Source organism: Hemicordylus capensis, chromosome 3, assembly GCF_027244095.1.
Source record: "Hemicordylus capensis ecotype Gifberg chromosome 3, rHemCap1.1.pri, whole genome shotgun sequence".
In the NCBI taxonomy this organism is placed as follows: domain Eukaryota; kingdom Metazoa; phylum Chordata; class Lepidosauria; order Squamata; family Cordylidae; genus Hemicordylus; species Hemicordylus capensis.
In genome coordinates, this window is record NC_069659.1 from 260,999,755 (window position 1) to 261,017,184 (window position 17,430).

At 43.3% G+C, this 17,430-nt stretch overlaps 1 protein-coding gene across 7 annotated transcripts in view; it reads right to left on the reverse strand.

Moving 5' to 3' along the window:
• LHPP (phospholysine phosphohistidine inorganic pyrophosphate phosphatase) overlaps positions 1–17,430 on the reverse strand; it is a 302,212-nt gene that overhangs the window by 199,264 nt on the left and 85,518 nt on the right. For 2 of the 7 annotated variants that reach the window (XM_053306391.1, XM_053306388.1), the window contains one exon: positions 347–1,020. The exons of the other annotated variants lie outside the window; for them this stretch is intronic. In XM_053306391.1, the coding sequence (XP_053162366.1) occupies positions 843–1,020 (178 nt within the window). In that variant the 3' untranslated portion in view covers positions 347–842. Of the gene's footprint in view, positions 1–346; positions 1,021–17,430 lie in introns of those variants that run through there. 7 annotated transcript variants of the gene reach the window in all.

Here is a 17,430-nt window from a genome sequence, read left to right on the forward strand (position 1 = left end):
TATCTATTCAATCTATCTTTATTGCTCCACTGTTGTCACAAGATCTCTCCTACTTCTTCTACTAAACAAGGTAATTTTGCTGTAATTCCCTGGACATGTCGGCATAAGTGGGATCCTGAAAAGCCTCAGAGGTGAAGAAACAGTTGACTTTTAATTATCATATTGTATCTTGATGTGATCAAAATAAAGGTCTATGGATATGGTCAATGCACTAATAAAATATGACTGATGTGACTGACTGACTGAATAAAGGTCTTACATATGTACATGTAATGTCTTCTTGTTCAAACATTTCAGGTCCAGCCAAGCAAAACTTTGAAAGAAAAGGCAGCAGATTCAGCTAACATTCACAGAGAAACCATTTTTAATATCAGCAAGAGAACAGATGACTGAACTACAGTAAAAACAGACAGTCCATTAATGCTGCCTCATTGAGATTCAGTTGTCCCATGGGCCTCCAAAGTCTTTGACGACTTAAACAAATCAAACCACATGGCATCCTTATGGTACAGGTCATATTTATTGCAAGCTCTTTTACAACATGAAATAGAAGCCAGAGCACCTTTAAAAACAAAATATTCCACCCCAATGCAATTTCTCCATGGAAAAGTCAATAGATTTTAATTAGGTATGTTATTTCATATGTGGTTACCAAGCAGAGTTTCATGGCTGTTACACAAATGTGTTCTACTTTCTCCCCCCACCCCCATCACCACAACAAAAAAAATGTTAGCACCATGTGAAAAACGGCAATATCTAATAGCATAATGGCCACATCACAAATATTGGCTGAATTCAGATATAATACAAAATTGGAGGTTGTTGAACCTGCAGTTATAATTTTAAACTGTAAGTCTCACCACATATATTCTTCCAACCGCAGTCCACCAACCTCCAGTTACAGGAGAGGGGAGCCCCTCCCTGCTCCTCAGCTGCTGAGGCCGATCCCAGCAAGTTCCATGTCCAGACTGTGGGCAAAGCATCAGCATATGATGTTTGTTGTTTCTCTGTGTAAACCACCTGAGCCATTTTTGGAAGGGCGGTATAGAAATAATAAATAAATAAATAAATAAATAAATAAATAAATAAAATAAGAAGAAGTCTGGATAAGACAAACTAGTCAATAACACCTGTCTGACTGTGTAAACAAGAAATAATAAATAACAGCAGAGTGGTTGCGATTGACCACAATCTTGAAGGAGGGCATGCCATGTGACTGTTCATTCCTGGAGCCACCCATGGCATGGAAAAGATATCTAAATCTCTTTAAATGCCATGCCATGCCAGCACTTCTTCCGATAGCGATGGCACCTCTGCCAACCCCCCAAGAACCCTGCACCTAAGTGGTCCCAAACAAGATGAATTTTTTTTGGGGGGGGGGCTTGGAGGGTTAATATTTCCCTGTTACTTAGGAAAGGGAAGGGGACATTTTATTTATTTATTTATTTATTTATTAACATATTTTTATACTACCCAAAACCTACCTCTCTGGGTGGTTTACAACAAAATGAAGACTTTCTAGGAGGGGATATGTGCATGAGGGAGGGCAAAGGATCCGGGGTGGTGGTGGTGTGTCTGTCCCGCTGTGACCTAGGATGCTGTTGTGAGGATCACCCAGCAAAGAAGTCCATGCAAACCAATCCCCACTCCAGCTCCACTGGCAGCTTGCTGCTGGTGGGCTATTATGACAGGGCCAGTCTACTGAGGAGGACCATGGGGCTGTAAGCACTAGTTCTCCTGTCAGACTGCACACACAAGTTGAGCAAACCCAACAACTGGACCTCCACTTATGTGGGGCTCCCAACTGCCCATGGTAAAAGATAGATCGGAAGCATTGCAAACCCCCCCCCCAAGACTTGAACTCACCCAAAGGAAATTTAGATGCTCCATGTGTTAGAGCCTGGCTGTGTGTGCGGATGGGTGAACACTGGATGCATGGACAGAGCTTTAAACCCATTCAAAATTTCCAGGTCTGGCCCGGCGTTGTGCCGTATGAAGATCTGCCAGTGCAGGGAATCGCAGGAGAGCGGAACCCTGATCTTTTGAGCAAGTGTGGTCTGCCCTTGGTTAGCATCCATCATCATCACACATGTCAAATTGCTCCTTTGACTGGGGCAATGCTGACCCTGGTGACAAGCTCTTCTTATGAGGAAGCCTAGGGAGAGCAAACCCCCCAAAGAGGAAGGGGCTGGGGCCCCCTTCCCCAACATCTATGTGAGAAACATAGAACTTGGCTGTTTGAGAAGCTCTGATTTGGGCTTCCTTTTAAACCCAACCCCAGGTACCATCCCCCCAGCCATATGTTCCACTCCTGGCATTGTGATGGGGTGCCACCTGACATATCTGTGCTTGTGAACATACATCATTGTTGCTTCATTCTCGGGGAGCAAAGCACTTAGTGCCCATCCTGCCATCCAGTCCCCTTTCCCTCCTGCTTCCCAGATGGGGGGAGAAAGGGACAGAGTGGAAAGAAGAAATGCCCCTGTATGACTGTGCTGCTTGACAGGCTGACAAGCTTGGGATGGGATGTGGTGGTATTCCTGTTGTTGGGCAACTCCATAGCTGAATAGGTGACAGAAGGAGCTGGGCTGGTGGTGCCTGGAGAAGCACTGCAGCCATGGAGCAGCCACATTCCCAGGCAGGTCTGCACCATCAACACTATGGTTTCGGTTTGAAAATCAGCACAATACCGCAGTTACGGCTGCATCCGGGATCGAACGTAATGCTTTGTCAGCCAAACCGGCTGTCTTGGCTGTGAACCTTTGTGTGAGCCCAATGGTTCAAATTGGAGTTGGAGGACAAGTACATGTGTGGATTGCTAACTGGTTGAAAGACAGGAAACAGAGGGTAGGTATAAATGGAGAGTTTTTGCAATGGAGGGAAGTAAGAAGTGGGGACCCCCAGGGATCTGTACTGGTACCAGTGCTTTTTAATTTATTCATAAATGATCTAGAAGCAGGGGTAAGCACTGAGGTGGCCAAATTTGCAGATGATACCAAACTCTTTTGGGTAGTGAAATCCATAACTGATTGTGAAGAGCTCCAAAAGGATCTCTCCAAACTGGGTGAGTGGGTGACAAAGTGGCAAATGTGGTTCAGTGTTGGCAAGTGTAAAATGATGCACATTGGAATGAAAAACCCCAACTTCAAGTATATGCTGATGGGATCTGAGCTGTCGGTGACTGACCAGGAGAGGGATCTTGGGGTTGTGGTGGACAGCTCGTTGAAAGTGTCAACTCAATGTGCGGCAGTTGTAAAAAAGGCCAATTCCATGCTAGGGATCATTAGGAAGGGGACTGAAAATAAAATGGCTAATATTATAATGCCCTTATACAAAACTATGGTGTGGCCACACTTGGAGTACTGTGTACAATTCTGGTCACCACATCTAAAAAAGGACATTGTAGAACTAGAAAAGGTGCAGAAGAGGGCAACCAAGATGATCAAGGGCCTAGAGCACCTTTCTTATGAGGCTAGGCTACAACACCTGGGGCTATTTAGTTTAGAAAAAAGACGACTGCGGGGAGACATGACAAAGGTCTATAAAATCATGCATGGTGTGGAGAAAGTGGATAGAGAGAAATTCTTCTCCCTCTCCCATAACACTAGAACCAGAGGTCATCCCATGAAACTGATTGCCGGGAAATCTAGGACCAACAAACGGAAGTACTTTTTCACACAACGCATAATCAACTTGTGGAATTCTCTGCCACGAGATGTGGTGACAGCCAACAACCTGGATGGCTTTAAGAGAGGTTTGGATAACTTCATGGAGGAGAGGTCTATTGACGGCTACTAGTCGGGGGTTTGTAGGCCACCTCCAGCCTCGGGGGCGGGGTGCCTCTGGGTACCAGTTGCAGGGGAGTAACAGCAGGAGAGAAGGCATGCCCTCAACGCCTGCCTGTGGCTTCCAGCAGCATTTGGTGGGCCACTGTGCGAAACGGGATGCTGGACTAGATGGGCCTTGGGCCTGATCCAGCAGTGCTGTTCTTATGTTCTTATGAGTTTGGCAAGGTAAGCCACAGGTTGCTTTTCGTCCAAAACCATGATTTCATGGATTCGGACATGATGGAAGTTCCACCCTCTGCCCTGTTTAACTCTGGTTCGTGTTACATCTGAATTTGGCAATTGCTTCCTGCATAACCTCCATGTAGCTGGCAGTCCCAGCTTATGCAATCCCTGGTGACAAGGCCGTAGGAGTCAGGCACATACTGGCCTGCTTCAGTCAGAACATTAACCATGAAAATCATAAGAAGCTATGTTGGCCCTTCAGACAAAGATCCAAAAGCCATAGTGGAGTAATACTTTTATTGGGACCAACTAAAATACCACAAAGTGGTCAACAAGCTTTTAAAAGGATGTTCTGGTTGGAAATTAAGCACAAAAACAAAACAAAAAGGAGGATGGAGACAAATTTGGGCATAATGGGGGGAAACCCCAAGGTTTGCAATTTGTAACAGTTTTGAAATTTTAATGCAGACCTGATTAGCTTCTGCTAATCAAGAAAAATAGAAGGCTGAGTAAAAATAACAAAAATGGCTGTTCTCCTAAGTTTCTTTTCTTGTTCTACAAAAAATAACAACAACCCACAGATGTATATAATCTATCACTTATGAAGATCTGTCTCCAGTGCTACTTGGAACACACAGGTCCCTTGCTAACTATTGGTTCAAACCGCTAACTATTGGTTCAAACCATGATGCCTTAATTCACCATCTTAATCTTCATTAAGATACAAAGTTTATGAGACTACAGTTTAGCTTGTCCAAACTAAGCCCCTCCCATGACAACATATATAGGAAGACACTAGCATTTCTAAATTGTACATATCATGAGAGAACTGCTGGTGTGCCACAATTACTAAATTATAATTGATCAAAGGCTCCTGTGAGCCTAAGGCACTCACCCTCAGCGGACGTTACCAATTATCTCTACATAAGTTACTGTGATGAACTTTCCTCATTCCAATAAGGAGACACACAGAGATTTACGTCAAAATGTAAGGGACGGAAGTGGGCTCTTTTGCGGGTGGACAATTCTTGTTCTTACACACACTAATCTTTTTGGCTGTAAGAGTGAAGTGTGCTTCCAATTTTAGCTCAGAAGAAAAGAGTGGGCCGCAGCCAACCGATATTTTGAAAAATGCTGCACTAGTGAGAGCTCTTTGTCACTTTGCAGCTTGAAAACAGACATAATGTTGACACATGCTGGTTTGTGTCAAATCTTTAACCATTATTTCTTGATTTCATTTATATATTGCCCATCCAAAATGGGTTTACGGTGGTTCATAATCAAAAATAAAACCATTTAAAATATTAACATGGAACTCATTAAAAATCCTTAAACCACTCAAATATTATCAAAAGCCAAGGTTAAAAAGTATATCTTTATGGCTCTCCTGAAAGTCTCCAAGCCTTGAAAGCCACCATGGCTTAGGTATTCAGACATTCATGTTTAAAGAAATCATGGTTAAATGGCTACTGTCACCATGCCTAAGACCAGTAGCCTTATTTAAAATGTCACTGCATTCATGTGCTACCATGTTCTGCTAACAACAACAACAATTTATATACTGCTTTTTAACAAGTGTTCAAAGAGGTTTACATAGAGAAATAATAAATAAATAAGATGGCTCCCTGTCATGAACTCCATATCTGAATGCCACTTTTAAACTAATCCTAACAGGGTTAGGATTAGGATAACTGATCCTGAAAAATGTAGAAACATCATTGTAAAGATCAAAGTTACAAACAGATGTAACATGTTTAAATAGCATGACTTCAGCCCTTTTATTATCTGCTCTGAAGGCCAGCTTAAAGGATATGTAGGCAATTAAAAGGTGGGTTTTTTTGGTAAATGTTAATTACAATGGACTTAATTAACTAATGACTGATTGATCTTTTGATTGCATTAGGTCCATATGTGCAATTATCTTAAATGAAATATGGACTGCAATCATTGACTAATTAAATAAAAAAACAAACGAGCAGCTTATATATTAGCAGCCAAAGATAGATTGAATAGCTCTTTAGGGTCATTTTGTTAAACTATATTAATGTGCTATCTAAGGTCTCTTGTGATTAGCTTTTCTTGTGTACTTGAAAATATCTTGATATGATTTTTTTTGGACTGCAATCCTTCTGACCTTACAAGTATTAAATTCATTGATTTCCTCAAGATACAGTGGCTCAGTGGAGGGGGGGGGAGAGGTCTTATATTCAGGAACATTAATACACAAACAAATAGATAAACAAACAACATATAAGGGCATTTTCTCAGAGCACTGATGAAGCCAATAACACTTGCTGTACAGAACTTCTAGTCACGTACAGAAAATGGGAATGAACATTGGTTATCCTGAGCAATGCTTACATGACGGTTAAATCACAATGACCATGCATAATCCATCTGACTATAATATGTAATGCTGCAGAGTACTACATATATTACTATTTAAAGCTATATAGTAATAAATGCTATATAGTATTTACTAACTGCTGTATATGTATCGAATACTAAACCTCTGCTCAGAAGCTAGAATTACTGAACAAAAGAAGGATGACCTAAAATAGTAGGTGTAGTGTGGGTCAGGATTAACAAGCATTAGCAAAGCAACCAGAACTGAGTACAGCTGTGCCTTTATACAGCAGCCTGTGATTTGAACCAGGTTTAAAACTCTCCTTAACCAGGGCTTGAAGGGAATGACCTAGTTTCTTCACACTTTTCAGAAGCCAAAACAAGAGTTAAATATCTGTGGGCTAGAACCAGGGGGCTGCAGTTGAGGAGACCATTACTAGAGGTAACTGTTTCACAACCCAAGAACGTGGCCATGGTTGGGGAACCTATGGCCTGCATATTTTCAATGCAGTTTACAGGCTCCATTATTTCCTTCTGGTTTTACAACTGTTCCTGGTCTTATTATTTCTGCTGTTGATACTGTAGTAGCAATACCTGTTAGGGAAATGCAAACTGGTTTGACAATTCAGGGTTGAGCCAAACCACCCCTGGTTCAGCTCAACTCCAGACCGAACTCCCCCGGCCATTCGCAAGCATTTTAACGTGTGTTTTTAAAAAAATGTTTAGTACTTACTCCCTCCGGGGGTTTCCTCCAAGGTTGCAGGGTGGGGGTGTCCACGGAGGTTCCTCTTTCCCCTGCCAGCCTTCCTTTTGTCAAAAAATGCCCGGTTTGGGTGTTCTTCAGCCCATTCTGGGCCTTTCCCCCCTCGTGGTGGCCATTTTGGAGGCCGCTGCACATGCGCAATGGGCCCTGCGTGTCTGGGTCATGATGGTATGCTTCTGCCATCAATGGTACTGTGCTCACTGTGGTCATGCACATTTAATGCACATTGTATTAACAATGTGAAAATAAGACATGCACATTATCATTCAGGAAGTTTATAAACCACCCTTCAGTGACAAGACTGTCAGGGCAGTGTACAGTTTAAAACAACAGATGCAACACTGGCAATCTTCCATTTCACACAAGGTTTCCATAGTGGCCTTTTGCACTGAACATGTTCCTGTGATTTTGAAGGAACAAATTTAAGTCAATTCCTATCTTCTTGCTAGAGCAAGAAACTGAGAGGTAGTGCTTAACAAATGCTGCATACCTATGGAGTTAAAATGGCAACAGATCTGGTGTATTAAACTGAAGGCAAAATGAATGTGGTCCTTCTGTCCTGGTTTAGAGGTATTTGTCTGGCCACTCCTTACAAAATATATGCAGCCCAATACCCAGTTACAGAGGGATCATGGATTAAAGCACCCAATCCACTGGCCTGGTTCTCTGCAAGCTTTAGGGTGCTTGGTGGCAGCATTTTCATTCTACCAGAAATATAGATTAGTTTTATGAGAAGCCGACTCAAGCAGCTCAGCAGGGATGACTTGGCATTTTCTTTCCCTCACATGAGCTAGCTCTGAGACAAAGGCTTTAATCTGTTACAGGTGCACATAAATAAGATAATTGTTCAAACATCTTCTAAGCCCCTTGTTGCATGGAGAAACAATTGTTTTCCTATGTTGATAAGCTACCATGAACCAGCCACAACAGCTGTATGCTTTTAGAGATTATAGTTTTGCATATTATGTATATTTATAAAGGCAGGATATAAATATTGGCTGACATCCTGACTACATTACAATGGAAGTCCCATTGAAATTAATAGGACAAATTAGTCATGACTAATTTGTTCTATTTCAATGGGACTTCCATCTGACTAACTTTTTGTACTATGACTAACTTGTCATATTGATTTCAGTGGGAATTCTGAGTAATTTAGTCAGAATGTCAGCCATCTTTAAAAATAAATAAATAAAGAGGTTGAAGTTATAAGCAGAGGATTAAGGAAGCTTTTAAACTGCCAGAAATGAGATAAAGCTTTAGAGTAAACTTGAATTAAGATTCTGTTCTCATAAAAATACAGGAGAAGAGCAACTGTCCCTATTCTGCCCAGCATAGTGTCACACCACTGGCTGCTGCTGATGTCTATTTTATGTTTTGATTCTTAGGTTGTGAGCCCTTTTGGGACAGGAACTATTTTCTTATAACTTCTGCTATGGACTGATTCAAACTAGTGCCTGCTGCCATATGCGACCAGGGCGGAGATGCACCCAGAGCACACCCATCCTTATGTCACTGCAGGATTTTCTGACATGCTGTTGGGGCATCCTTTAATCGCGTGAAAGGAGTTAATATGAATTGCCCCTATACATGCACTCCAAAACCCAGATACATGCCCATCTCATGCGATTAAAGGATGTCCTGGAAGTGCGTTTAGACATCCTGCAGTGACATCAGGATGGGCACACTTTCGGCACGACCCCGCCCTGGTCATGTGATATAGCTGGTAATCATCTGAACTGGTCCTTTGGTAGGTTTTGTTGCTGTTGCTGAAAAGCAGTATATAAGTATTTATAAATAAAACAGATACTCTCTAGATACACAGGGTCAGTGTCATGGCAAGATGAATTCATCTGTAGTTTGTTTAGCCATTGCGTACAGACAAAGTGGAACAGGTTCAAAGGAGGACGAGCAAGATGGTCAAAGGTCTGGAAAACAAGCGCCATGAGGAAAGGTTGAAGGAATTGGATATGTATGGCCTAGGAGCTTAGAGAGGACACAACAGCATTTTTCAAATACCTGAAAGACTGTCACATAGAAGACTATTCTCCACTGCCCCAGAGGAAGGGATTAGATGTAATGGGTTTAAATTACAGGAGGGTTGAAGAGACTTTGATTGAATGTTAGGAGAAATGTCACAACCATAAGAGCACAATCGATCTAATTACCAAGGGAAAAGGTAGTCTCCCTCACTGGAGGTCCTCAGACACTAGACAGACATCCGCTGGAGAAAGCTCTAGCTTTGGATTTCCTGTAAAGCAAGGGCAGGGGTGGGACTAAATTCCTACAAGGCCCCTTCCAACTAGGATTAATTATAAATGCTCTTGTTATATGAATAAAGTTGTCTTTAATAGAGATAATAGCTGACATCCCCCACTAATGGCACAGCATGCAGACCAAAAGTACAGCATGCAGACCCACTGAATGGGGGTGGTGGTGGTGCAGTTTCTGCTAATCCTTCCTTCTCCAAGAAGCTCTCACTTCCATGTACCAGATGAAAACCTTTGCATTTTGCTGGGCCTCTCAAAATTCCACCTGAAGTGGTTTTATCCTCCTCTGCTATGTTTTTATTGATTCTGCTGTGTTTGTTGTTTTGATTTGCTAGTTTTATTGGCAGCTATCCTGACTATTCCATCTTTTTCACTGCCTACAAAGACCTTTAAAATGCTTAATGCATATCAAGCCTTCCTTAGCATGAAGAATTGAAGCCTAATTTTAAAAATGTTCCTAATGAACCTTTTTGTAAACACTGCCTCTTATAAGTCAGAGAGGTTAGCAAAATATTGATTGGTTCATGTAATAAGTGATCGGTGAGTACCTTTTCCTCTGTCCTAGATGTTTCAAAGAGAGACAAGAGTGGTTGCTTGCTGTCTTTATACTCACTCTACAATATGGATGGCTTTAGTGGTCTGCCTAGGACCATGTAAAGGGAGACATTTTGGACTCTCAGAAATGGCCTGAAACAAGGGACCTTTGGAATACTTATGTAAGTCTTGAGACCTGCTTGGTACTACCATCCAGGCCAAGCAGTGAAAAAAAGTAATTGTCTCAATAATCATTTAGTTTGAGAACTATGTCATTTATGTCTGCTTTTTCTCTGTAACAAGCTCATTCTTTGTGTTTAACAGAATTGTTGTCTAAGGATATCAGTACTGCGTCCACATTTTATGGAAGAAGCTGTCTAAATTGCTTGGTTCTTGAAAAGAGTTTCATTGCCGTAGTAGTAAAAGGAATGAAGAACTTGCCTATGGCAGCCAGGGTGGTCCTAGCTCTTAAGCAGCTCTTCCCCACAGCTTGTGTTTATTTTGGAGCATTCAAGTAGCCCTTAATAGCTTGGTGGTGGCAGTTACGGAGAAATAGACCTTTCATAGCCTAAACTACAAAAGTGGAGGAAAATGGACTGAGCATTCTACTCCAATGCAAATGCACCCAGAAGTTTAAAGAAGTTAAAAAAACAAAAACAAAAACCACAGAACAGAACAATAAAACTTCCAATAATGCTCCTAATGTTATATCATTGTTGAAGAAGGGTATGTCTTTTATCCATAAGTCCTGCACACAGAGACGCAGACACACAGACACCTCTCAGGTTTTTGAGATAATTATATATATTCTCAGCAATTGTTCCATGTTTCATTAATAATAAATGCTAGAAACTTTATACTAAAACATACAAAACTGAGAACCTCAGTTTGATATCTTCAAGGGTGACTGTGATGCAAAATGGCAATCATGTTGTGCAGACATCATATATTCTCCCCAGTTGTGCCACCATAGGATATGCATGAAATAACCTATAATGGTATGTGGACTTTATGTAGCTCAGTTACAAATGTGATGTTGCAGATATTTAATATTAATGTGCAATTATGTTCCCATTAGGTTGCCAAAAGCCTTGGAGGAGAGAAGATTCTATAAAGTGTGCACATGGGTAAGGATAAGAACATGACACAGCCAGTTTGTACTAAAGAAATTGGATCCTGGAGCCAAAGAAATTTAGATAAAATGGCATGCCAAGGCAAGCGAACTAAGCAAAGGCATGCAGAAATAAGGGTGAGGTCAAAGGGTAGACTGTCTCAATCAGCTGTTTAGAGTCGCTTCAGGAATTAACATCTGCTGATTGAGAAAAAGGAGAAGTGTAAACTAATTATCCAGGCCCTAGTAGAGAAGCAAAATGTATAAAAGGATAACAATGTCCTTTATATGGGCATGCCCTCAAAAACAACAGTTGTATATGTGTAAAAATATTAAATGAAATATATATGGACATTGGCATGAGAGTATAGACCTGTAATTCTGTATGAAATCCAGTAGCTTTTTCAGATATTCTCAGTTTATTTAAATATAAAGGCAATATCCAAACTAGTTTAGCACTTACATAATGTTGTTGCACCCCCAGGCCCCAATGAAGATAGGACACCCTTGGTCTGAGTAGGTAAGGGCCACTTTATTAAAATACAGCGATGACCAAACTTGCAACGAGGTCCCCGACTAATCAGAGTGCCTTGCCCGGCAGCCGGACAACTGGCTAAGATGGAGGCTGCCAGGTGGCACAAGCTTGTGCTCCGCCCCCTCTCCTGATTGGCCAGTCCCCTGGCACATAGAGAGGGCCAAGATGGGGGCTGCCGTGCCTGCCTCACAGGCCGGTGTCACAACCCCGCCCCACCGTGCAGGCAAGGAGTGGCATTTTGATAGCATATAGACAAAGTACAAGGAAGCTGCCCCAAAAGTAAACTGTTTCAGATTAGCTCTTGCTCTACATTACAGACCTTTAGCTTTCCTACAGGCTGCTGTGGCTGGGGATGATGGGAGCTGTAGTCCAACAACATCTGGAGGGCTGAAGTTGTGCAGCCTTGCTTTAGCAGAAGATGTTTTTGCTGCTTAGCACAACATGGGGCAGTAGCAAATTGTTGCATAACATATTTCTCATGGTGCACTACTGCCCACACAACACACTGCACTACCTCTTGTGCAACCTGCTGAGCTTCACATTGTACTACCTCTTGCACATATGTCCCAAAGAAGGTCTTCCACTAGCAGATACACAACACAGTACAGCACTTCAAAACACTATGACTCTCTTTGCCTTATGCTAGTGCATCACTAGTCTGAATGCTGCCCAAAGTTTCTAGTCTTCACACTGGAACAGTACTTTAAAAAACCTGTTGGCAATATCGGCTGTAGTCTCAAAATCCTGAGCAAAACCTGTGTGATATCTGTGCATAATTAAATAGAAACACATTGAGAAAAGTTAAGAAGGAAAAGCTGGAGTAATGTTCCGTATTTCATTTTTTAAAAAGCGTGCTACAATATAGAGTGCTGTCAACAGATTTTGCAAAACACTCAGCATTGCTGGCAATGATGTCAGTCAAAGACCCACCCAGAAGAAGAGTCAGTAACGCAGATGATACATGCCGAAAACATTCTGAGGCATATGTACTCTGCAGATATACTTCATCTCCCTGAACAAAGTCTCCTGCCAGTACATTTCATACCTGCAGGAGAAGAGATATAATGAAGTAGCTGCACCAGAATCCTCCCAACAGCAAAACCAGGGCTTAAGGGTGCTTCTAGAAAACTACGACTACATGGATTGGCAATTTCAGAACTGATCTCTGGCATCTAGACCTGTAAGATGCAAAAGACCCAGCTGGTCTTGGGCAACAGTCAGACAGTCGGCTTCCCATAATGAGCATGTACATGTTCCAGATGAAAAAAAGGCACATGCCTTCCCCAGGACACTTCACCTTGCTTGCAGCACCCTATCATGTGTCTTGATACATCCTAAGCAAGGCTGTGTGGGTGGGTGTTTTAAAAATCCACACTATGATAAATCAAATTCTGCACCAAAAGAAAAAATTAATTCTGAAAAACCACTAAAAGATGCACATGTGTTTATTTTGCTACATTTCTTCCAATAATCATAAAGTAAAGTTGTGCTCTCGAGTTGGTGTCAACTCCTGGCGCTCACTGAGCCCTGTGGTTTTCTTTGGTAGAATACAGGAGGGGTTTACTCTTGCCTCCTCCCGCGCAGTATGAGATGATGCCTTTCAGCATCTTCCTATATCTCTGCTGCCCGATATTATATCAGTGGGGATTCGAACCAGCAACCTTCTGCTTGTTAGTCAAGCTGCCTGATATAGGAGTTTCCCATAATCATAATGAGAGGTAAATTGCTGTGTAGAGCCCCGAAGTCCTCCCTTTTGAACACTGGGAATCTAATCTGTATTTTTTGAGACACTTTCAAGCCTATCTTCACCATCTTACAGATGACAAATTTGCTTTCTTGAAGGGGGAAAAATGGAATTCAGTATTTTCAGAGTACTTAATTCTGAACCTATTACCTATTTCTGCACTTCTGTGGTACAAATGCCAAACATACATAGCCCTGTAATCTTCAGCTCTAAGCTCTGTTTCATGTGAGTTCAGTGGGCTTTGAAACTGCTTTGTCTTATGGACTGAGATATGGGCAGAGGCGTAGGTACAAAGTGCACACTTTTTCATGGTAAGATCTCCTTCAGTTACCTAGGGATGTGTGTGACGGGGTGGACTCTCCCTCACTGAATTTCTTCAGGTAGAGACTGAACAGTCATCTATTAGGGACAAGTGAATTTCGGCCCGTTGAATAACGGGCGCTAGTAACGGCGGTCCTGGCCCCCCGCCGCCATTCCCCCTCCCTCCGCCGACCGGCTGCCCGCCCTCCCAGCTGCTTTGTGATCCAAACCCCCCCCCTCGATTAAGGGCCAATTCGGCCCAGGCACTTGCCCCCACAGCTTCCGCCGCCGGCCGACCGCCCGGCCTCCCAGCTGCCGATACCTCCTTACCCCCGGACCACGTCCTTCGCTTGATCGGAATATCTATTTACAGAAGGAGAGAGGAGCTCGCATGCAGAGCTCCTCTCTCTTTAAAGTGTCTTTCCGAACTGGCGCTTTGGGCTCCAAGGACGCCTATTGCGTCCTTCGCGTCCATAGCGCCACTTAGGGAAGAGACTTTAAAGAGAGTGGAGCTCTGCATGCGAGCTCCATTCTCCTTCTATAAATAGATATTCCGATCAAGCGAAGGACGTGGTCCTGGGGGAGGTATTGGCAGCTGGGAAGGCGGGTGGTCGGCCGGCGGCGGAAGCCGCGGGGGCAAGTGCCTGGGCTGATTTGGCCCTTAATCGGGGGGGGGGGGGGGGGCGCTTGGTTAAAAAATCAGCTGGGAGGGCGGGTGGGCGGCCGGCGCCGCAGGGGCCAATACATGGGCCGATTTGGCCCTTAAACTTAGCCAATATGGCCGCCCGTGTCTGGGCAGCCATATCTTTTTCGGCAGTTCTGAGCATGTGCTCCACGCATGCTCAGAACTGCCGAAAAAGACACGGGTGCACGGGATCACACTCAAGCCTTTTATTATATAGGATGCTGTAGCTCTGGATTTACTGCACTGAGCTACCATAGATTGGATTAGATGACCTCCAAGGCACTCCAACTCTATAATTATTCCTGAGGGCACGCCTTCTATTCTCACAGTGCACTTCCACAAGTACCAGGATGATGAATTGTGCTCACATTGGGTGATATAATAGTTGTCCAATCCCTGCTCCACTGCAGAATTTGCCTGTCCAGTTTAAAGCCCATTCCCCTTTGAGTAGAGAGTAATTGAAGATCAGAGGACAAGGGATGCAGCTTCGGAAAACCACATCCAAATTAAGCCTGGGACAACTTTCTTTCAAGAAGCTACCTTTCCTTGCAGACTGTCCTGCTACTTTTACTTAAGAGTTTTGTCAGAAGCCTGTCATACTTAGATCCACCATGCTACATCAACATAATACCCTGTAACAGGTTTTAGACCATGTCTCTCTTAGACTTAGTCCCAACAATCCAACAAACCATAGATCAGAAATCAAACTGAAGGCATGCTGAATATGCATATCCCTTCTCCCCTTTCCTCCTCAGTTTGGGAGCAGGGCTGTGCAAAGGAATCCTGGCTTATTGGACCGCAGCTTCACATGTCATCCAAACCAGTGGTTTAATGGTGGCTTTCAAACCAGGATATGAAGTTCTCATATCCTCAGGAGTGGCTCCAGGGGTGCAGCTAGGGAAGAGGGGGCCCATGTTTGCCCCTCTCCCAGGCAGCCCCTCGGAGTGAGGGAGATAGGGAGAGTTGGAGCTGGGGGTGGCAGCCATCCGCTCAATTATAGCTACACCCCTGGATGGCTCCTTCATGAGGCAAACTGAGGCAAGCAAGAAGGCCTTTTAGGGCTTGAGGGCTTTTTACTCTGTTGCTAAGCAAGTGAAGAGGAGAAGCTGGCACCAGCTCTCCCCCCCCCCCCGGCCCCACTTCCATCCTGAAGGGGACGGGGGCTGGTTCCGTTGAGGCTGGGAGGGAGGACCTGGACAGGGAGGACCAGGGCTGCATCTGGGCATGAGAGGCAGCAAGAGTTGAGGCTGGCCACAAGGATGTAGAGGGTGCCTCGTCCTCTCCATTGTCAGCCCCCACTTCTTTCTGAAGGGAAGAGAAATCATGTGCTGGTCCCAGCTTCTCCCCTTCACCAGCTTAGCAAGACAATGGCAAAGAAGAGAAGCCAGGATCAGCTGCAGCGAAGGGGAGACAGTGAGAGAGGGAGAGAGCTGCTGTTGCTAGTGCTGCAGCTGCCGCCAAAGGTATGCTCCATGCTGCCACTGAGGAAGAACAGAGCTGAGCATGGGTGGCAGGGGTGGGATGTTGTCATGGCTGGCTTCTACCCAGTGGTAGGGCTAGAAACAGGGGCAGGATGACTGGTTGTTGTTCAGTTCAAGCAGTGAACAAGAATGAGCTGGCACTGCATAACCTGCATTGCAGGCTAACCATAGCTCAGGTCTGGATGGCACACAGAGTTGTAGTTTAATATGCCAGAATTCCTTTCTGTGTGATGCGAACACTCAGGCTCACTGTTTCTTTGGTTTGCATTCCCAGTATCAGGCTTTAAGAGTTTGGGTCACAGAAGGACAGCAATCAACCATAAAGTGCCCACATTGCCTAGCTGATTTCAACTCATGAAATCCAAAAAAGATCTCAGGATATCCAAGGATCTTTCTAATGCCATCTGATCCAAGTCAAAACAGGAAATCATATAGCAAATGTGCTACCAGAGGAGCATAGCTATAAGAATATGAGGAATATTATTTAATGAGAAAATCATGTTAAGCTATATGTTTCTATAAAATCCAGATTTTCATCTGGAGGGTTCAGCAGCTAATGCTATTAGCATAGGATTTACACACGAGATGAGGAAAGGTAATACAGCTTTAAGAAGATAGCATGCAGGCCTGTTCATCTCTCCTAGCTAATTTTCATACATCAGGATTGTTAGATAAAGGCATCACTTCATTTTCTTATGAGAACCATAATAAAAGATAATTAAAGGCGCTACAGGAGTAACTCTTCTGTGACATATTCTCCTCGTAAGATACACCCTAGTACATCATAATGGTGAAGGCGGTAATCTACATGGAATAAAACTCCCTCTGAAATATCCTTTGAACCCTCTGAGCCTTCCAAAAGACACAGACAAATTTTGGGGAGGGGGCTGTTAAATATTTAATAGGGGCACGAGTCATTCTTGTGCTTTGATGGGGCTTTGTTGGAAACTGACCACACTCAGCTCTGCTTAATGTGTTTTAAGATTATTATTTTCAAATGTTTGCACAGGATTTATACATTTTTGTAGGAACAGGCATCTGCGAGTATATCTACAACACAGTGGTCATTTTATGTTAAGTATATTGCCAGAGAAAGCCTTTTCTCAAGCATTTCACAATGAAAACTCATGCCAGCAAACTGGTATGAGGATCAGAGTCAAAGAGATGATTTACAACTCATGTACACTTATGCAGGCCTAGTGAAGCCCATGGGACTGCACCAGAGTAAGTAGTTTGGGAACTGATTGGCCCAAAAGCATGTAGCTCAGGGCTGCATTATGGTTATGAGGGGCCTAAGGCTAATGAGAAGAAAGAGAATCATATGGATTATATATTGTGGGCAGCGGGTGTGTGTGTGTGTGGGGGGGGGATTATGAAGTCAAAACGTTTATACACATATTCAGATATTTTATGTATGTAACATTAACATGTTTAGTCTACTCTTGCTTCAATGAAGTCTTTAAATAAATATCTAAGCTATTCTACAGTATCTTTAAAAACTATGTCAGTTTGTACATATATGTGCCCTACCATTGCTCAGCTGCTACTTTAATATGGAACAGAGGTCCTAAAGTGGGGCCTGGGGCTGCAGCCTGTGTGGGTTAATCCGGCCTGGACGTTGCTTTATCTTCTAGGCATTTGCACAGACCTG